General features: G+C 46.4%; 2 protein-coding genes across 2 annotated transcripts in view; both read left to right on the top strand.

The window, feature by feature from the left end:
• Nucleotides 1–10,331, top strand: part of KDM3B (lysine demethylase 3B) — a 62,138-nt gene extending 51,807 nt beyond the window's left edge. Inside the window, exons 16-24 of the mRNA XM_006086531.3 lie at nucleotides 139–405; nucleotides 1,419–1,590; nucleotides 2,020–2,110; nucleotides 2,243–2,373; nucleotides 3,950–4,069; nucleotides 5,499–5,638; nucleotides 5,895–6,071; nucleotides 6,955–7,089; nucleotides 8,912–10,331. Of these exons, the coding sequence (XP_006086593.1) occupies nucleotides 139–405; nucleotides 1,419–1,590; nucleotides 2,020–2,110; nucleotides 2,243–2,373; nucleotides 3,950–4,069; nucleotides 5,499–5,638; nucleotides 5,895–6,071; nucleotides 6,955–7,089; nucleotides 8,912–8,992 (1,314 nt within the window). The 3' untranslated portion in view covers nucleotides 8,993–10,331. The remainder of the gene's footprint in view (nucleotides 1–138; nucleotides 406–1,418; nucleotides 1,591–2,019; nucleotides 2,111–2,242; nucleotides 2,374–3,949; nucleotides 4,070–5,498; nucleotides 5,639–5,894; nucleotides 6,072–6,954; nucleotides 7,090–8,911) is intronic.
• A 2,034-nt stretch (nucleotides 10,332–12,365) lies between these two features.
• Nucleotides 12,366–14,593, top strand: part of REEP2 (receptor accessory protein 2) — a 6,174-nt gene continuing 3,946 nt past the window's right edge. Inside the window, exon 1 of the mRNA XM_023752168.1 lies at nucleotides 12,366–12,397. Within this exon, the coding sequence (XP_023607936.1) occupies nucleotides 12,366–12,397 (32 nt within the window). The remainder of the gene's footprint in view (nucleotides 12,398–14,593) is intronic.

Raw genomic sequence — 14,593 nt, 5'->3', positions numbered from 1 at the left:
ATAAAAGACATTTTAACTTTATGAAATCTAATCAAGTAGGTAGAACTCCTTCTTATGAATACAACTGTTAGGTAAATTTGTGAATGCTCTTTTCATGCTGCCTCAGTCAAACTTACCTGATGGATTTGTGTCTGGCAGGGAGTGAAGAACAAGGCCAGTCTACCCAACTTCCTTGACCACATCATTGCCTCAGTGGTAGAAAATAAGAAAACCTCAGATGCTGCAAAGCGGGCCTGCAACTTGACTGATACCCAAAAGGAGGTGAAGGAGATGGTGATGGGGTTAAATGTGCTGGACCCCCATACCTCTCACTCCTGGCTCTGTGATGGGAGACTTCTCTGTCTCCATGACCCCAGCAACAAAAACAATTGGAAGATCTTCCGAGAGTGTTGGAAGCAAGGCCAGGTAAGCAAGAATAAGCAGTTCCCTGTGCTGCCTGTCTGCCACAGCCACCAGGAAAGTTGCAAATCTCTCTGAGCTATAAGTAAGTTCATTATAGACAGTCTTGCTACTTCAAGTTTTCTTGGATTTTTAAAAATTAAAGATTCCTGAGAATACATTATGGATTCTCTTTTATTTCTGAGCTGTAGAGCTCTGTTCTTAATAGGGCAGTTGAAATTCCTGTTAGGTGGTGAGCTAGCATTGATGACACCTTTAGGGGAAAATCCTTAAGTGTGATGTGTGGGGTGAGACCAAGGTGGGTGGAAGTCGGTGGTACTTTTTCTAGGTAAATATTTTAAGGCCATACAAGTTTTTGTGATAGTGTGATAACACTGCCTTATTTATTTATTTACTTACTTACTAGAGGCCAGGTGCACAACATTTGTGCACAGGTAGGGTCCCTAGGCCTGGTCGGCAATCAGGGCCGATCAGGGCCTTCCTTTGTTCTGCGCCATCCCCTGGTGGTCAGCGCATGTCATAGCGAGCTGTCGAACTCCCAATGGGTCAGACTTCCGAGGGGACACTTTGCATATTATCCTTTTATTATAAAAGGCTTTTTTGTTTTGTTTTGTTTTTGTAACACTGCCTAAATTTATACTTTAGAAGCTGCTTGAGGAAGGGAAAGGTTATGGAATTGTCTGGATTTTTTTTTTTTTTTTTTTTCATTCTCACTGTGAGGAAGTATTCTAAAAGCTGCATTTGTCAGCTTTTGTCCTCTCACCTCAAAATAGTGATAGATACCAGGGCAACAGAAGTGATTTCCATGGCACATTTCCAGGCGTGAGAGTGAAGTATAATGGAGAAGGAGTAGTTTCCATTTGCTGTGGGTGACAGGTTGAAATCCATAGATTCTGAAACTGGGAAGGAACAATAAATCATCATGGACAAGAAAAGTTGGCCCCCAGGAAACCTTTCTATTTCATTCCTTAGCCCTGAGCTCAAAATATTTCCTAAGTGGGATATTTTTCTTTCCACAGCCAGTGCTGGTTTCAGGGGTACATAAAAAGCTCAAGTCTGAACTCTGGAAGCCAGAAGCCTTTAGCCAAGAATTTGGAGACCAGGATGTGGACTTGGTGAACTGCAGGAACTGTGCTATAATTTCCGATGTGAAAGTTCGGGATTTCTGGGATGGCTTCGAGATCATATGTAGTAAGTAGCTCTTATATCTAGTTCAGTAATGGCAAACTGGGAAGTAAGCATCTCTGTGTTCAGTTATGCCCACGGAATAGCAACGTATAGCCTCTTGGCAGGAGGAACATTTTTGCCTGGTGCTAACCAGGTAGCTAGCTTGGCAATCGCATGACTCCCAGAGCTCATCTGAGCTTAAGCATGTGATCCACAGAGTGAGTGGAGCACACTTTCGCCCTAAGTAAGGGAGATAGAATTCTTCTGAGGTGGAAAATTATAGGGTGTACTAAAGCAGTGGGTGAGAAAAACAGCCCATCTAGTCCATTATGGAAGTTGACAAGTCTGAAAATAAGAGCTAAGTCTTCTCTTAGTCTCCTAAATTTTGTAGTCCCTGGAAAATCAGGCAACACCAACCCAGCAGATGTTTGTGAGAGTGTTTCTGTCTTCCAGAACGATTAAGGTCAGAAGATGGACAGCCAATGGTGCTCAAACTCAAGGACTGGCCTCCTGGGGAAGATTTTCGGGACATGATGCCAACAAGGTTAGTGAATTACAGTGGGTCATCTTGAGAGACTTTCCCTTGCTGAAGCCATCACAAAGTCATTACAGAAAAATGAACTTTGCCTTTTTCCCCAGTTAACAAATTAAGTCATCTTCCCTGCTTTTTTTGTAGGTTTGAAGATCTGATGGAGAACCTTCCTCTACCAGAATATACCAAACGAGATGGCAGACTCAATCTGGCCTCTAGGCTACCCAGCTACTTTGTAAGGCCTGATCTGGGCCCCAAGATGTACAATGCCTATGGTATGAGAGTGAGGCCATATTGCTCTTTTTGGACATTATTATTCCCATTTCACCTATAAAGGGAGTATAGAGATGATAGCGGGCAGTGTCAGGTGCTAGAGAAGTTAATAGTATCCAGGATGGTTTTGAATATGTTTGCTTTCGTCATACTAGTTTGTGTAATATCCATATGGGTCCAGTCAGAAGCTTGTATGGCTGTGGTAGTTAGAAAATATCCTCTCAAAAAAATTCTATCCAGCCCAGCCGGTTGTGGCTCAGCGGTAGAGCGTCGACCTAGGAACCAAGAGGTCACTGGTTCGATTCCCGGTCAAGGCATATGCCCAGGTTGCGGGCTCGATCCCCAGTTGGGGGCGTGCAGGAGGCATCCGGTCGGTGATTCTCTCTCATCATTGATGTTTCTATCTCTTTCTCCCTCTCCCTTCCTCTCTGAAATCAATAAAAATATATTTAAAAAAAAAAATTCTATCCGAGGAGACATGATTCTTGGTTTTTAAGAGACTTGATAAAATAACAGTGAAGAAGTCTGAGTACCATGCTACCCAACCAGCACTTTGTGAAGTCTCAATAATGTCCTAAATCACTGTGAAAACCAAGCTATATGTGTTTATTTTATTTATTTATTTTTTTAAATCTTCACCCAAGGATATTTTTACATTGATTTTTAGAGAAAGGGAAAGACAGAGAAATATTGATATGAGAGAAACACATTGATTGGTTGCCTCATGCACGAGCCCCGACCAGGGCTCTGGGCCAGGGAGAAGCCTGCAACCGATGTACGTGCCCTTGATCATATTTGAACCTGGGACCCTTTGGTCCGCAGGCCGACACTCTGTCCACTGAGCCAAACCAGCTAGGGCCAAGCTATATTTGGTATATGTCCTAATGCCTATATCTGTTTTGCTTCTGAAGAAGAAATCATTTTTGCCCTGGCTGGAGTGGCTCAGTTGGTGGGGCATCATCCTGTGCACAGAAAGGTTGCCAGTTCAACTCCTGGTCAGGGTACATGCCCAAGTTGTGGGCTGGATTCCCCAGTGGGAGCATGCAGGAGGCAGCTGATCGATGCTTTGCTCCCACATCAATGTTTTTTTTTCTCTCTCTCTCCCTCCCTCCCTCCCTTTCCTTTCCTATCTCTAAAAATCAATTTAAAAATCTTTAAAAAAGAAAAAGAAAGAAGTGATCATTTTTGTCCTGGCCAGTGTGGCTGAAGTTCGTTGGAGCATCCTCTCATGCACCAAAGGGTCGCAGGTTTAGTCCTCAGTCGGGGCACATATGGGAGGCAACCTATCAATGTTTCTCTCTCTTTCTCTCTCCCTCTCTCTCCCTCTTCTAAAAAATGAAAAGGTCATTTTTTGAGGGGTGAAATTGGTTCAGTGGCCAAAGCTAGTGAAACAGTAGTATCAACCAAGCTAGAAATCTGTCTTAAAATGCTAGAAAAGAGATGAAAGTCATAAACAAGATATTCTTCATTCTTCCAATGTTACTCAATTAAAAGAATCTTTGAGTATGCTTTCACTTGCAGGGTCTATATGGATTCTTCAAAATGCTCTCTTTTACCTTGCACATCTTTTGCCTTCAGGCTTGATAACAGCGGAAGATAGAAGAGTTGGCACAACAAATCTTCACTTGGATGTGTCTGATGCAGTTAACGTGATGGTGTATGTTGGGATCCCCATCGGGGAGGGTGCTCATGATGAAGGTACGATTTCTAGAATCCACTGCTTCAGGATGATGAGGCATGGCCTTGGGAATAGAATTGGGTTTCCTCCCCTCAGTCAGGGCCAGTGGCTTTTTCTTTTATTTATTTTTTAATTTTATTGATTTCAGAGAGGAAGGGAGAGAGAGACAGAAACATCAATGATGAGAGCCTCCTGCACACCCCACACTGGGGATCGAGCCTGCAACCCAAGCATGTGCCCTGCCCGGAATCAAACCATCACCTCCTGGTTCATAGGTCAACACTCTCAACCACTGAGCCATGCCAGCCAGGCAGTGGCTTTTTCTTAAATTTCTGCCAAGATTAATATGGTGCCCAGGGGATGTTTTTAGACAAAGGGAGGTTTTAGCAGAGAAGAGGCTCCTTGTGTATCTGACCAGTCATTCTCCTTCTGGGAGAATGTGTAGCACCACAAAGAGGAATGAGGAAGGAACGGCAAACCAGCCTACTTGGTCATCAGCCAGATCAGCTGTGAATGACAGATGATGAAGACAGGTTACTTGCACAGAATGAAGCATAAAAGTGTATTTTACTGCAGTTACACTCCCTGCTATCTCAGTATAAGATTAATATGTGTTAATTATGGAAGTTTTAGGAAACAGGCAATTTTAAAGAATAAGTAACTCAAAATCTCAAGGTTCAGGGATAATCAGTATCATTACTTTGGTATATGTCCTGCCATAGATTTGCTTTTGATGCTGCACATCTACAGATCCTTCCACTGTGTTTTCCTTTGAGAGGTTGTAATATATAAGCATTAGAAGCCAGCCCTCTTAACTTGCCAGAGAAGCTTTATGCTTCATGACGTTAAACCCATAGAATCCATAGCATTTAGAAGAGGTCTTGAGAAAGTACAGAATTCATCTACTTGCAGCAGGAACTAACCTGCAGTTTGAACATGAGATATGATTACACAGTTTGAACAAGGGGTATGTTTTAAAGGGCCCTAGCCGATTTGGCTCAGTGGATAGAGCATCGGCCTGCGGACTAAAGGGTCCCTGGTTCGATTACAGTCAAGGGCACATGCTCGGATTGTGGGCTCAATCCCCAGTAGGAAGCATGCAGGAGGCAGCCAATCGATGATTCTCTCTCATCATTGATGTTTCTTTCTCTCTCCCCCTCCTTTCCTCTCTAAAATCAATAAAAATATTTTTTAAAAAAGAAATGTTTTAAAGGAAAGCTATGCCTCCAAAAAATGCTGAGTCTCTGTGAAGTAAGAAAGATTAAGATTGCTCCTCCTGTGTTTAGGAAGCTTAGACCTATATGACTTTTGATTCTTTGATTCTACCTTGTATTATTCCAGAGACATAAGAATAGTGGAGACTAAACTTGTTTGAATTAGACATTTTGCTTCACTGAGAGGTACTAAAATGGCTGGTTACATTGAAAAGTGGCATTTTGCTCTTTTCAGAAGTACTCAAGACAATTGACGAGGGAGATGCTGATGAGGTGACAAAGCAGAGGATTCACGATGGAAAGGAGAAGCCCGGTGCTTTGTGGCACATCTATGCAGCCAAGGATGCAGAAAAGATCCGGGAGCTGCTCCGAAAGGTGAGGTGGGCACCCAGTTCACAGATTAAAGATCGGGGGATGCAGAGACAGCCTGCCTAGGGTTTTTCATGTGGGGCCCCTGGAATCACAGACCTGTACCTCTTGTCAAAATGCCCCAAAGGCCTGAATCTACACCTAGAGGATGTTGTTTAGAATAAAGCTTTGGCGCACGAGGGACACTGCTGCAACAAGTTGGATTTACGCTGTTCATAATTTATTGATTTTTTCCGTCTTTGTGTTTTGGTCATGGCTTCAGGTTGGAGAAGAGCAAGGCCAAGAGAATCCCCCTGATCATGACCCAATTCATGACCAAAGTTGGTACCTGGACCAGACCCTCCGTAAGCGACTCTATGAAGAGTATGGTGTGCAAGGCTGGGCCATTGTTCAGTTCCTGGGAGATGCCGTCTTCATACCTGCTGGAGCCCCGCACCAGGTGGGTTCCATTTTCCGGAGTTGGGCCTCACAGTCCCATGAGCTTCCTTATTTCTTTGTTACTAATCTGACAATAAATATAAATGGCTAGATTAGATAGATTGCTCTTAAACTACAACTTATGTTTGGTTTTTAATTTTCTTCTATGTAATTTTAAATGCTCATTTAGAATTTTTTAAACAATGGAGACTATTAAAGAAAAAGTGAAAGTCTCAGCTTTATTGATTTCAGAGGGGGAGAAAGAGATAGAAACGGCAATGATGAGAAAGAATCATTGATTGGCTGCCTCCTGCATGTCCCCACTGGGCCTGTGCCCTGACTCGGAATTGAACCGTGACCTCCTGGTTCATAGGTAGACGCTCAACCACTGAGCCATGCTAGTCGGGCTCCCATACCCCTTTTTGATCCTGTCTTCCTCCGAGGTAGCCTACTGTTAATAGTTTGGTATGTATTTTTCTATATACTTTTTTATGCATATACTAATGTTTTATTTATAAATTTATACTTGCAGTTTTTCCACAAGTGTTCTTTTTTTTTTTTTTAATATATTTTATTGATTTTTTTACAGAGAGGAAGGGAGAGGGATAGAGAGTTAGAAACATCGATGAGAGAGAAACATCGATCAGCTGCCTCCTGCACACTCCCTATTGGGTAGGTGCCCGCAACCAAGGTACATGCCCTTGACCGGACTCGAACCTGGGACCCTTCAGTCCGCAGGCCGACGCTCTATCCATTGAGCCAAACCAGTTAGGGCACCACAAGTGTTCTTTATAAAAATGAAATTATTATAAGTATTTCTAAAGTTTTTTTTAACTATATAATTTTGCATGTGTTACTAAATTTCTAATATCTGATATTTTCCTTCTGTACTTTTCCCCTCCCAGGTGCACAATCTATACAGTTGCATAAAAGTAGCAGAAGATTTTGTATCTCCAGAACACGTAAAGCACTGTTTCCGCCTAACGCAGGAATTCAGGCATCTCTCTAACACTCATACAAATCATGAGGATAAACTGCAGGTAAATAGCTCCTCCTTTACTTCTCATCTCTTACTCGGTTACATACACGAGGCACATTCTGTTTTCTGAGGATATTCTCTGGGAGGTAAAACTGTGGAGAAATGATAAAGGGAACTATGTCTGGGGGTATGGAGTCCTCCCCAAGGAAGTATTTAATCAGTCCTCTTCAGATTTGGTTTTAGAGAATACTCATGTTTTAACCTAATCATTTTCAGTGTAACAGTCTTCTATTTCTCCGCCCCTGGGATATAGAATGTTTCGGTGTTAACTGCGACTAGACTGACTTCCCCAGTCAGTGAGAAAAGCACTGTGAGAGTTTGTTCTGAGAATGTTTCTGAGAAGGGATATTTCTCTGGAGTGGCTTCTCAGAGCAAATTTCTGTGCAGACTCAGTTCCTTAGAGCTCTGCTAATGACTGCAGTCCATGGCCCTAAAAGGAGTGGGGACTGTTCTCCCTTGTAGATCTAAGCCAGACAATCAGATTCGGTTTTCCTCTGCACCTAAAGTGGATTAGAACTTTAAGGGCAGAATTTCATTGTTAATACATTTGGGTGCTTTAGTAGCACATAAGAAGAAAGAAGCAAGATTGCCTGAGCAGAGCTTCAGCAGTCTGAGTACACACTCCAGCCTCTCACTTATGGCTCGTTTTCCTCCATCAGCCTGTGGCTCAGGTGCTTCTTCTTTGGTCAGTGACCAGTGAAGTTGGAGATATTTCTTGGTTGTTGGTATTTTCAGTCACCTTGTTCCTTTTTCAAAATTATAAACCATTTCAACCCTCAAGTTCTTATACAAAGTATAATCATATTGATAGACAGATAACATTGACATTATAGACATAGTGCAAATATTCAGGCATACATATTTCAGACCCCACCTCCATTAGGTTTCAACTTCTACCAGGTTACCTCCAGCACTTCCCATCCTCTATTTTATATTTTCTGTGGTATTTTTTTTTACCACCTAATATTGTATTTTATCTGTTGGTTTCTATCCCTACTAGAATGTAAGCTATTTAAACTCTATGAAGGCAGGGATTTTTACCATTTTATTCACTGCTTTTCCCTAGCACAATATTAGTTGTATAGTAGGTACTCAGTAAATATTTGTTGAATTATTACAAAAAATTTAGTAGAGAGTAAGTAGCACAAGGGGGCTTGTGTGCCCATCACACAGCTTAAGAAATAAAACATATATATGCATACATATATACAACATAAACATGGTTGAAGTCTCCATTCCATCTCACCACTTGCCTTCCTCAGAATAATCACCATCTTGGTTTAAAACTATCTTTAGGTTATTCACTTTATTTCAGTAACTCTTACTCTTTCTTCTTACCTCATTTTAGACAAATTAGAAAATACATATAAGCACAAAAGGAAAAAATACCCAATAATCCTACCTGCCCACTGTGTTTGAGTGCATTCTTATTCACTACAGGACCTTAGGCGAGGTTCTGAACCATGGAACCTTGATTTCTTCAGTTTCTCGTCTGTAAGTGGGAGATAACAATAAAATGTACCTCATGGGATTATAGTAAGAATTAAATGAAAGTCCACATAAAGAACTTAGCAGTCGTGCCCAGCACATAGCAAGCATATAGATGGTGGTGATTATGTAGCCTTTCATATGATTTCATCATTCCTTTTTGAATATAGACCTTATGTCCCATGTGACTTTAGGATGGGTATGGGAAGCACCCAGTCCTGGTTGAGGGGCTTCCTCACTAACCAGTGGGCTTATAGGCAACCTAGAGCACACGTTTTCATTTGCAGAAGACAACATGGGGCTGCCGTGCTCTGACTGCTGTTTGCTCTCTCCAGGTGAAGAACATCATCTATCATGCAGTGAAAGATGCTGTTGGCACCCTCAAGGCTCATGAATCCAAACTGGCAAGGTCTTAGGCGTGGAGAAATTCCAAACTCCCCTGTGAAGCAGGTCTTTCACTCACACAAACAGGGAACGGCAGGGTTCTCTGCTGGAGCAGAGGTGCTTCACTTGGAGCCAGTGTGGTCAGTATTACAAACTCTCCAGCCACTCTTTTCTACGCTGCCTCAACACTGAAGGTTGTTGACACAGGAAAGTCGCACTGTTCACACACAGTTTCAGACTCCAAGCCGAGGGTGCCACATTCCCATCCTGTGGTCTTTTGGGACTCTGAATTGCCTGAACATCGCTGGGCTTTCCTGAAGTCTTATAATCTGGGATTTGTGGAAACCAGGAATGTGGGCACACCTTTCTTTTTTTTTCTCTCGTGCCTAGTTAATTGGGAATGTTTGGAGGTATGGGGAATCACATAACTGTTACACGTAGGGGCTAATTGCTTAAACATGCCTGGTGGAAGCCTGACAGTGTCTCTGCACGTGACCTCTGACACAGCCCATCCCAGGAGACAGGGTGAAGCCATTCCCCACAATCTCTCCCGTGAACACTGGAGTCTTGCAGGACCCAGGGAGGACCCACTGCTTTTCCCAGGAGGCTCCAGGATTAGGAAACGTGTGTATTTAGTGAAAAATAGGTTTGTAGTGAAATAGTTACTATTTCATGAAAGTAGATATTTTTAGAATTTTTGAAATACCACAGTTTTTCCTGGATTATGAGGAAAGGCACATTACATTTAGTCTTCCTTTCGATAAAACACTTTGAAGAAATATGATTTTTAGAAATCAACTGCCCATTATAGCACAAAATCAGCCAAAGCAGAATTTAAAAGAATTGGCGTTTTAGGATTCTTTTTGTTTCTCCCCCTCCCATCTCAGTCCTATCTTGAGGGAACAGCCATCTCAGAACATTGTCCTGTCTGAGCTGTGATATGTTCCACACATACACACACTGGTGACTCCAGGAACCATTTCCATCTGTTACCAGCGTTCCCTTGGGACGGACTCCTCATAACAGTTCCAAATTCGAGGGAAAGTGATTTTCCTACATGAGGCTTTTTGTTTTTTGGGTTTTTTGTCCAGAAATATTTTCAGCAAAACGCAGTGGAGTTTTATTAAGAATTTATTTGAAAATAATGGAATTCATTGGCCCATGGGTACATTGGAAAATGTATCTTCTTTCTGGCTGTACTGTAGTGCCCTGAAGGCTTGTTTATATGTTCACAGTTTTTTTTTTTTGTTTGGTTTTTTTTAAATAAAAGTCATTTACTGTAGAATACCTTTAATTTCACTTTCTGTATTTTAATTTTGTTGAAGGGCTGATTGGGATTTCCATGTTCTTATTAAAAATCTAACAAATCTATTTGGAGTGGACTAAATTCTTCTTGTGCCAGCTATTCTAAAACCAAGACCAGCCTGGCTGTTGTAGCTCAATGGTTGAGCATCAACCTATGAACCAGGAGGTCACGGTTTGATTCCCAGTCAGGACACATGCTTGGGTTTGCGGGCTCAATCCCCAGTAGGGGGCATGCAGGTGGCAGCTGATCTGTGATTCTTTCATCATTGATGTTTCTATCTCTCCCTCTCCCTTCCTCTCTGAAATCAATAAAAAATACCAAAAAAAAATAAAAAAGCAAGGCCAGGTGGAGGGTGGGGTTGGAAGTGGAGGATGATTTGTTTTCAGATCTTCATTACATTACTACATCCAATTATTATCCTTTGCTTCTGAATTTGTTCCTGATTGGGAGAGGGAAGTGCCAGGTCATTGTGGTTTGAGGGCTTAGGGTGAAGGGAAGGGAGCCACATCAGTTAGAGGATGGGAGGAGGAGTAATTTATTATTTTAGAGGAATGGAGTGGGGAAGGTGGGGTCCTACCTTCCTGGGGAAGTTTGCCTGGGGTGGGGGCGGGGGGCGGTGAAGGCTCATGGGGACCACCTGATAAGGTTCTGGGCAATCAGTGGGAAGGGGAGGGGTCTTCAAAGCAGGAAGCTGGGCTGATCCATCTGGGAGTTGGCGGGAGAAGACCCAAAAGGGATTTGTTTTTATCAAGCAGCAGTGAAAACGGCTTGAAGAGTTAGGACAGACTAGTCTCTAATTAGAAAAGGCCTTTTTAAGAGGAAGTTGTAAAGAATAGCAAGAGGGGTCATTAGAGGCCACTTCTCAAGCCTGTTGGAAAACGACTTCCAAAATGTTTAAGCCTGGAAATACAATTATCAGGGTGGAAATAGATCGCTGTGTGGTTCAAAGATAACGAGTTTGAATAGGACCCTAACAAATACAGAGCCCTGAGCATATCCTTTGAGCCTGGACAGGCACGGGTTGATGCTCTGATCACCCCGATTTCACCTCCACATCAAGGGTAGATGAATGCAGAAGCTCTGAAATGGGCCGGGAAAGGAAAGCAGCGGGGAGAAGGAGTTGTGCAGGTTGGCGCTTTGTTGCTTTGGTGAAAGTCAGAAGGCGGGCTAGGGCTAGCCTACATTCTGGATATGAAAGTCCAGAATTAGGGCATACACAGCTGCCAGTGCTTGCTGATGGAAGTGAAACTGGATGGAGCTCCGGGATCCACCTCCTACCTAGACCCCAGGCCTTCCAAGAAGGTCTGACTCCCCTCCCCCAGAGCATTCACCTTGAGAGCACAGGGCTCCCCTGCAAAGCTTAGGAACCGACAATGCTAAAAAAGCAGGTCAGATTGGGGGGCGGACAGGTGCAGCTATACCTTAGACTTCAGGGGTTCTTGGGTAGATGTCTTTACAGGGCCTGGGACAGAGGAGGAGGAGGGGGGAGGAGGAGGAGGGTTTGCAAGTCATCAGTTGGGAGAAGTAGCCTGGGTTCATATCTCAAGCGCATGATTTAGTGGTTTTGTGACACTTGGCAAATTATTGAACCTCCATAAGCTTCCCATTTCTTTATCTTTGAAATGAGGATAATTATAACCTCTGCCTTAGAGGATGGGCGTGAGGATTCACTGAAATAATGCCTGCGAAGCTCTTAGCACAGGGCCTGGCACAATAAGCACTCAAAGCCATGGCTGTTACTCCTCGTGGGATGTTTGAGCCTGAGGCACGATGTGGGCAGGGCAGGGGCGGGCTGGGCTCAGGAGGGACCCACCGCGAAGGCCTCGGACCTCCGCCAGGCTCTGAGGTCAAAGGCGCATGCCCGGGACAGCAGGTGCGGGGGGCGCGCGGCCTCCCCTTTAAGACTCCCCTTTAAGAACCGCCACCGCCCACGGCCCGCCGCTGCGGCAGGGACCTCCCCTTTAACGCAGGGGCTGGTTGCGGCTGCTGCTGCTGCTGCTGCTGCTGCTGCTGCTGCTGCGGCTCCTGCTGTCACAGTTCGACCGCGGCAGCTGCATCCTCGGCCCTGGCGGGGTCCGCGCCCCGCGCCCCCGCCCGCCATGGTGTCCTGGATCATCTCTCGCCTGGTGGTGTGAGTGCCGCGGCGGGCGGAGGGGCCGGGGCCGGGGCCGGGCTGGGTGGGGGCTGCGGGGTATTGGAGCCGGGATGGACCGCTGGGGCTTCCCACCGCACAGGCACCTAAAGACACCTCGCCCCTATTTGCGGTCCCCAGAGACATCGAGGGTGGGACCCAGGGCGGGGGGCGGGGGGGATATTGAGGAGCCTGGCAGGCCTGGCTGCTACCCCTTTTATCTTGAATTTCCCTGCTCCTTCGCCCTCCCTCATCTAGGGCTGTGCAGCATGGATTGATTTATGGGGGAGGCAGGCATGTCCCTTCCCCCACTTAACAGATATGTCTGCAGGAGCTGCTCGGTCTGGGCCCTCGTCTCCCTGGGGGGAGCTAATGGAAGATGGGGAGCAGGGCAGGGCCTCGTTATTCCCTACTTTAGGGCCATGGCAGCAGCCTTGGCCTCCCTGAAGGGCTGGGTCCCTCCTCCCTCTTCCACTGACTGTCAGGGGTGGGGGAGGAGGGCACATTCTCTGGAGGCCCCCCAGGGGTCCCATCTGGGTGTGGGGAAGCAGAGACGCTTGGGGACAAAGTGTGGGAGGTGACCCGGAGAGGATGCATGTGCTCAGCCTGGGATTGAGAAAGCCAGGAGGGGGGCGTTAGGTGGCCTTCATTCCACAGCCCGCTCCAGGAGGAACCTGCTCCCACAACCCCAGGTTTTGTCCTTGCGGATTCCACCCCCGCCCCAGCCCTCCAGGCCAGGTTGGAAGTCCCCTGCGTCTATGAGGCGGGTCCATGTGGGAACAGGCAGTGCCCCTGCGTTGTGGAAGGGCTGGGCCTGCGGGGGCTCCACAGGAGCCTCAGCCAGCCCTGCCCCATCTCAGGACCCTGGCCCTCAGCTTCCACGGGACTGACACCCCAGAATCCCCTCCCTGCTGCCTTCTTCCCATTCAGCGCTGTCATGTGTTTGTGTCCTGGCTTCCTCTGGACCAGAATCCCCTTCCTTCCTCTTTCCCATCCCACCCAGAGGGATTCCAGGGGCCTCGTTTCATGTGGCCGTCGTCGGAGTGGCTGCTGCTCTCTTGTCGGGATGAGCTCCCTGAGGGGCAGAGCCCTGAGGCCTGGGTGTGGTCTCTAGTGGGATCACCACCAGGTCCACTCCAGCCAGGGCCTGGGTCCTCCCCTGAGACTGGTCCCAGGAGGGTTTGCCTGGGGCAATAAACCTCCTTGCCCCTCACAGGGCTTCCTGCCCCTATGCCCTCTGCTCCCAGGGCCACAGTGGTGCCACCGACTGCCAGGTAGAGTGCCCTGTTAGAGTATCAGGAACCCTTGCCGACTGGCCATGCCCGGCATGGCTATGAGACAGGGCAGATGGGCATGAATGAACATGGTGTTTGGAGAAGGAAGACACCTTTATGGCGGTAACTAGACACCCACTCCCATACAGGTTTGTGCATAACAAAGGATCATGGCTGAAGAGACCACATGGGACCCTCTGGCCTCTGGGTCTTTCTATATCTCAGGGGCTGGAGAGAAACTGGACAATAGAGCGGGGAAGGGACAGCACCTTAGTTGGCTAGGACTTCCATGCTTGTGTGTGACCTGGGCCTTGAGTTCATCAATGCAGCTCCCGTTACCTACCCAGGGGCTGATGCCGAGTGGGAGGGAGAGGCCGCTGCTCTTGGCCGAGGGGCCCAGTAACCATGCCTGCCTCCCTAGGCTCGTCTTTGGCACACTGTACCCAGCCTATTCCTCCTACAAAGCCGTGAAGACTAAAAACGTGAAGGAATATGTGAGTGTATGACCCCTCAGCTCCCACCCAACCCCCATGGCAGACATAGGGGAGGACAGTGGGTCATCGTATAAAGGGGGGGACTGTCCCAATGTTATTGGCACTGATGAGACCCTGGTTCAAAGGCGATTCCTGTGTGTCCCTCTCCCCCGGCCCAGGTGTGACCCTCAGGCAAAGCTGGGGTCCTGCGTGTTCCCTTCCCCACTGAACGCCCAGTGTAGTTGGCAGGCAGAGCCCCGCTCGGGGCAGCGAACAAGGGCCTTCTTGTCCCCCCCAGGGGAAAAAAAATGAGGAGTGGGATAGCCTTCCCCTTTTTTCTTCACGGCGGAAGAAATTCTCGGAGAAACGTGCTGCTCCCGGGGGGGGGCCCACAAACCACCCCCCCTCCCGCCTTGGGGCAGGGGGGATTTGTTTTTTTTTTACCCGGG

The sequence above is a fragment of the Myotis lucifugus genome, unplaced genomic scaffold (genome assembly GCF_000147115.1).
Source record: "Myotis lucifugus unplaced genomic scaffold, Myoluc2.0 scaffold_28, whole genome shotgun sequence".
In the NCBI taxonomy this organism is placed as follows: Eukaryota; Metazoa; Chordata; class Mammalia; order Chiroptera; family Vespertilionidae; genus Myotis; species Myotis lucifugus.
The sequence above is the reverse complement of the archived record's forward strand: the minus strand, read 5'-3'. Positions and strand labels throughout refer to the sequence as shown.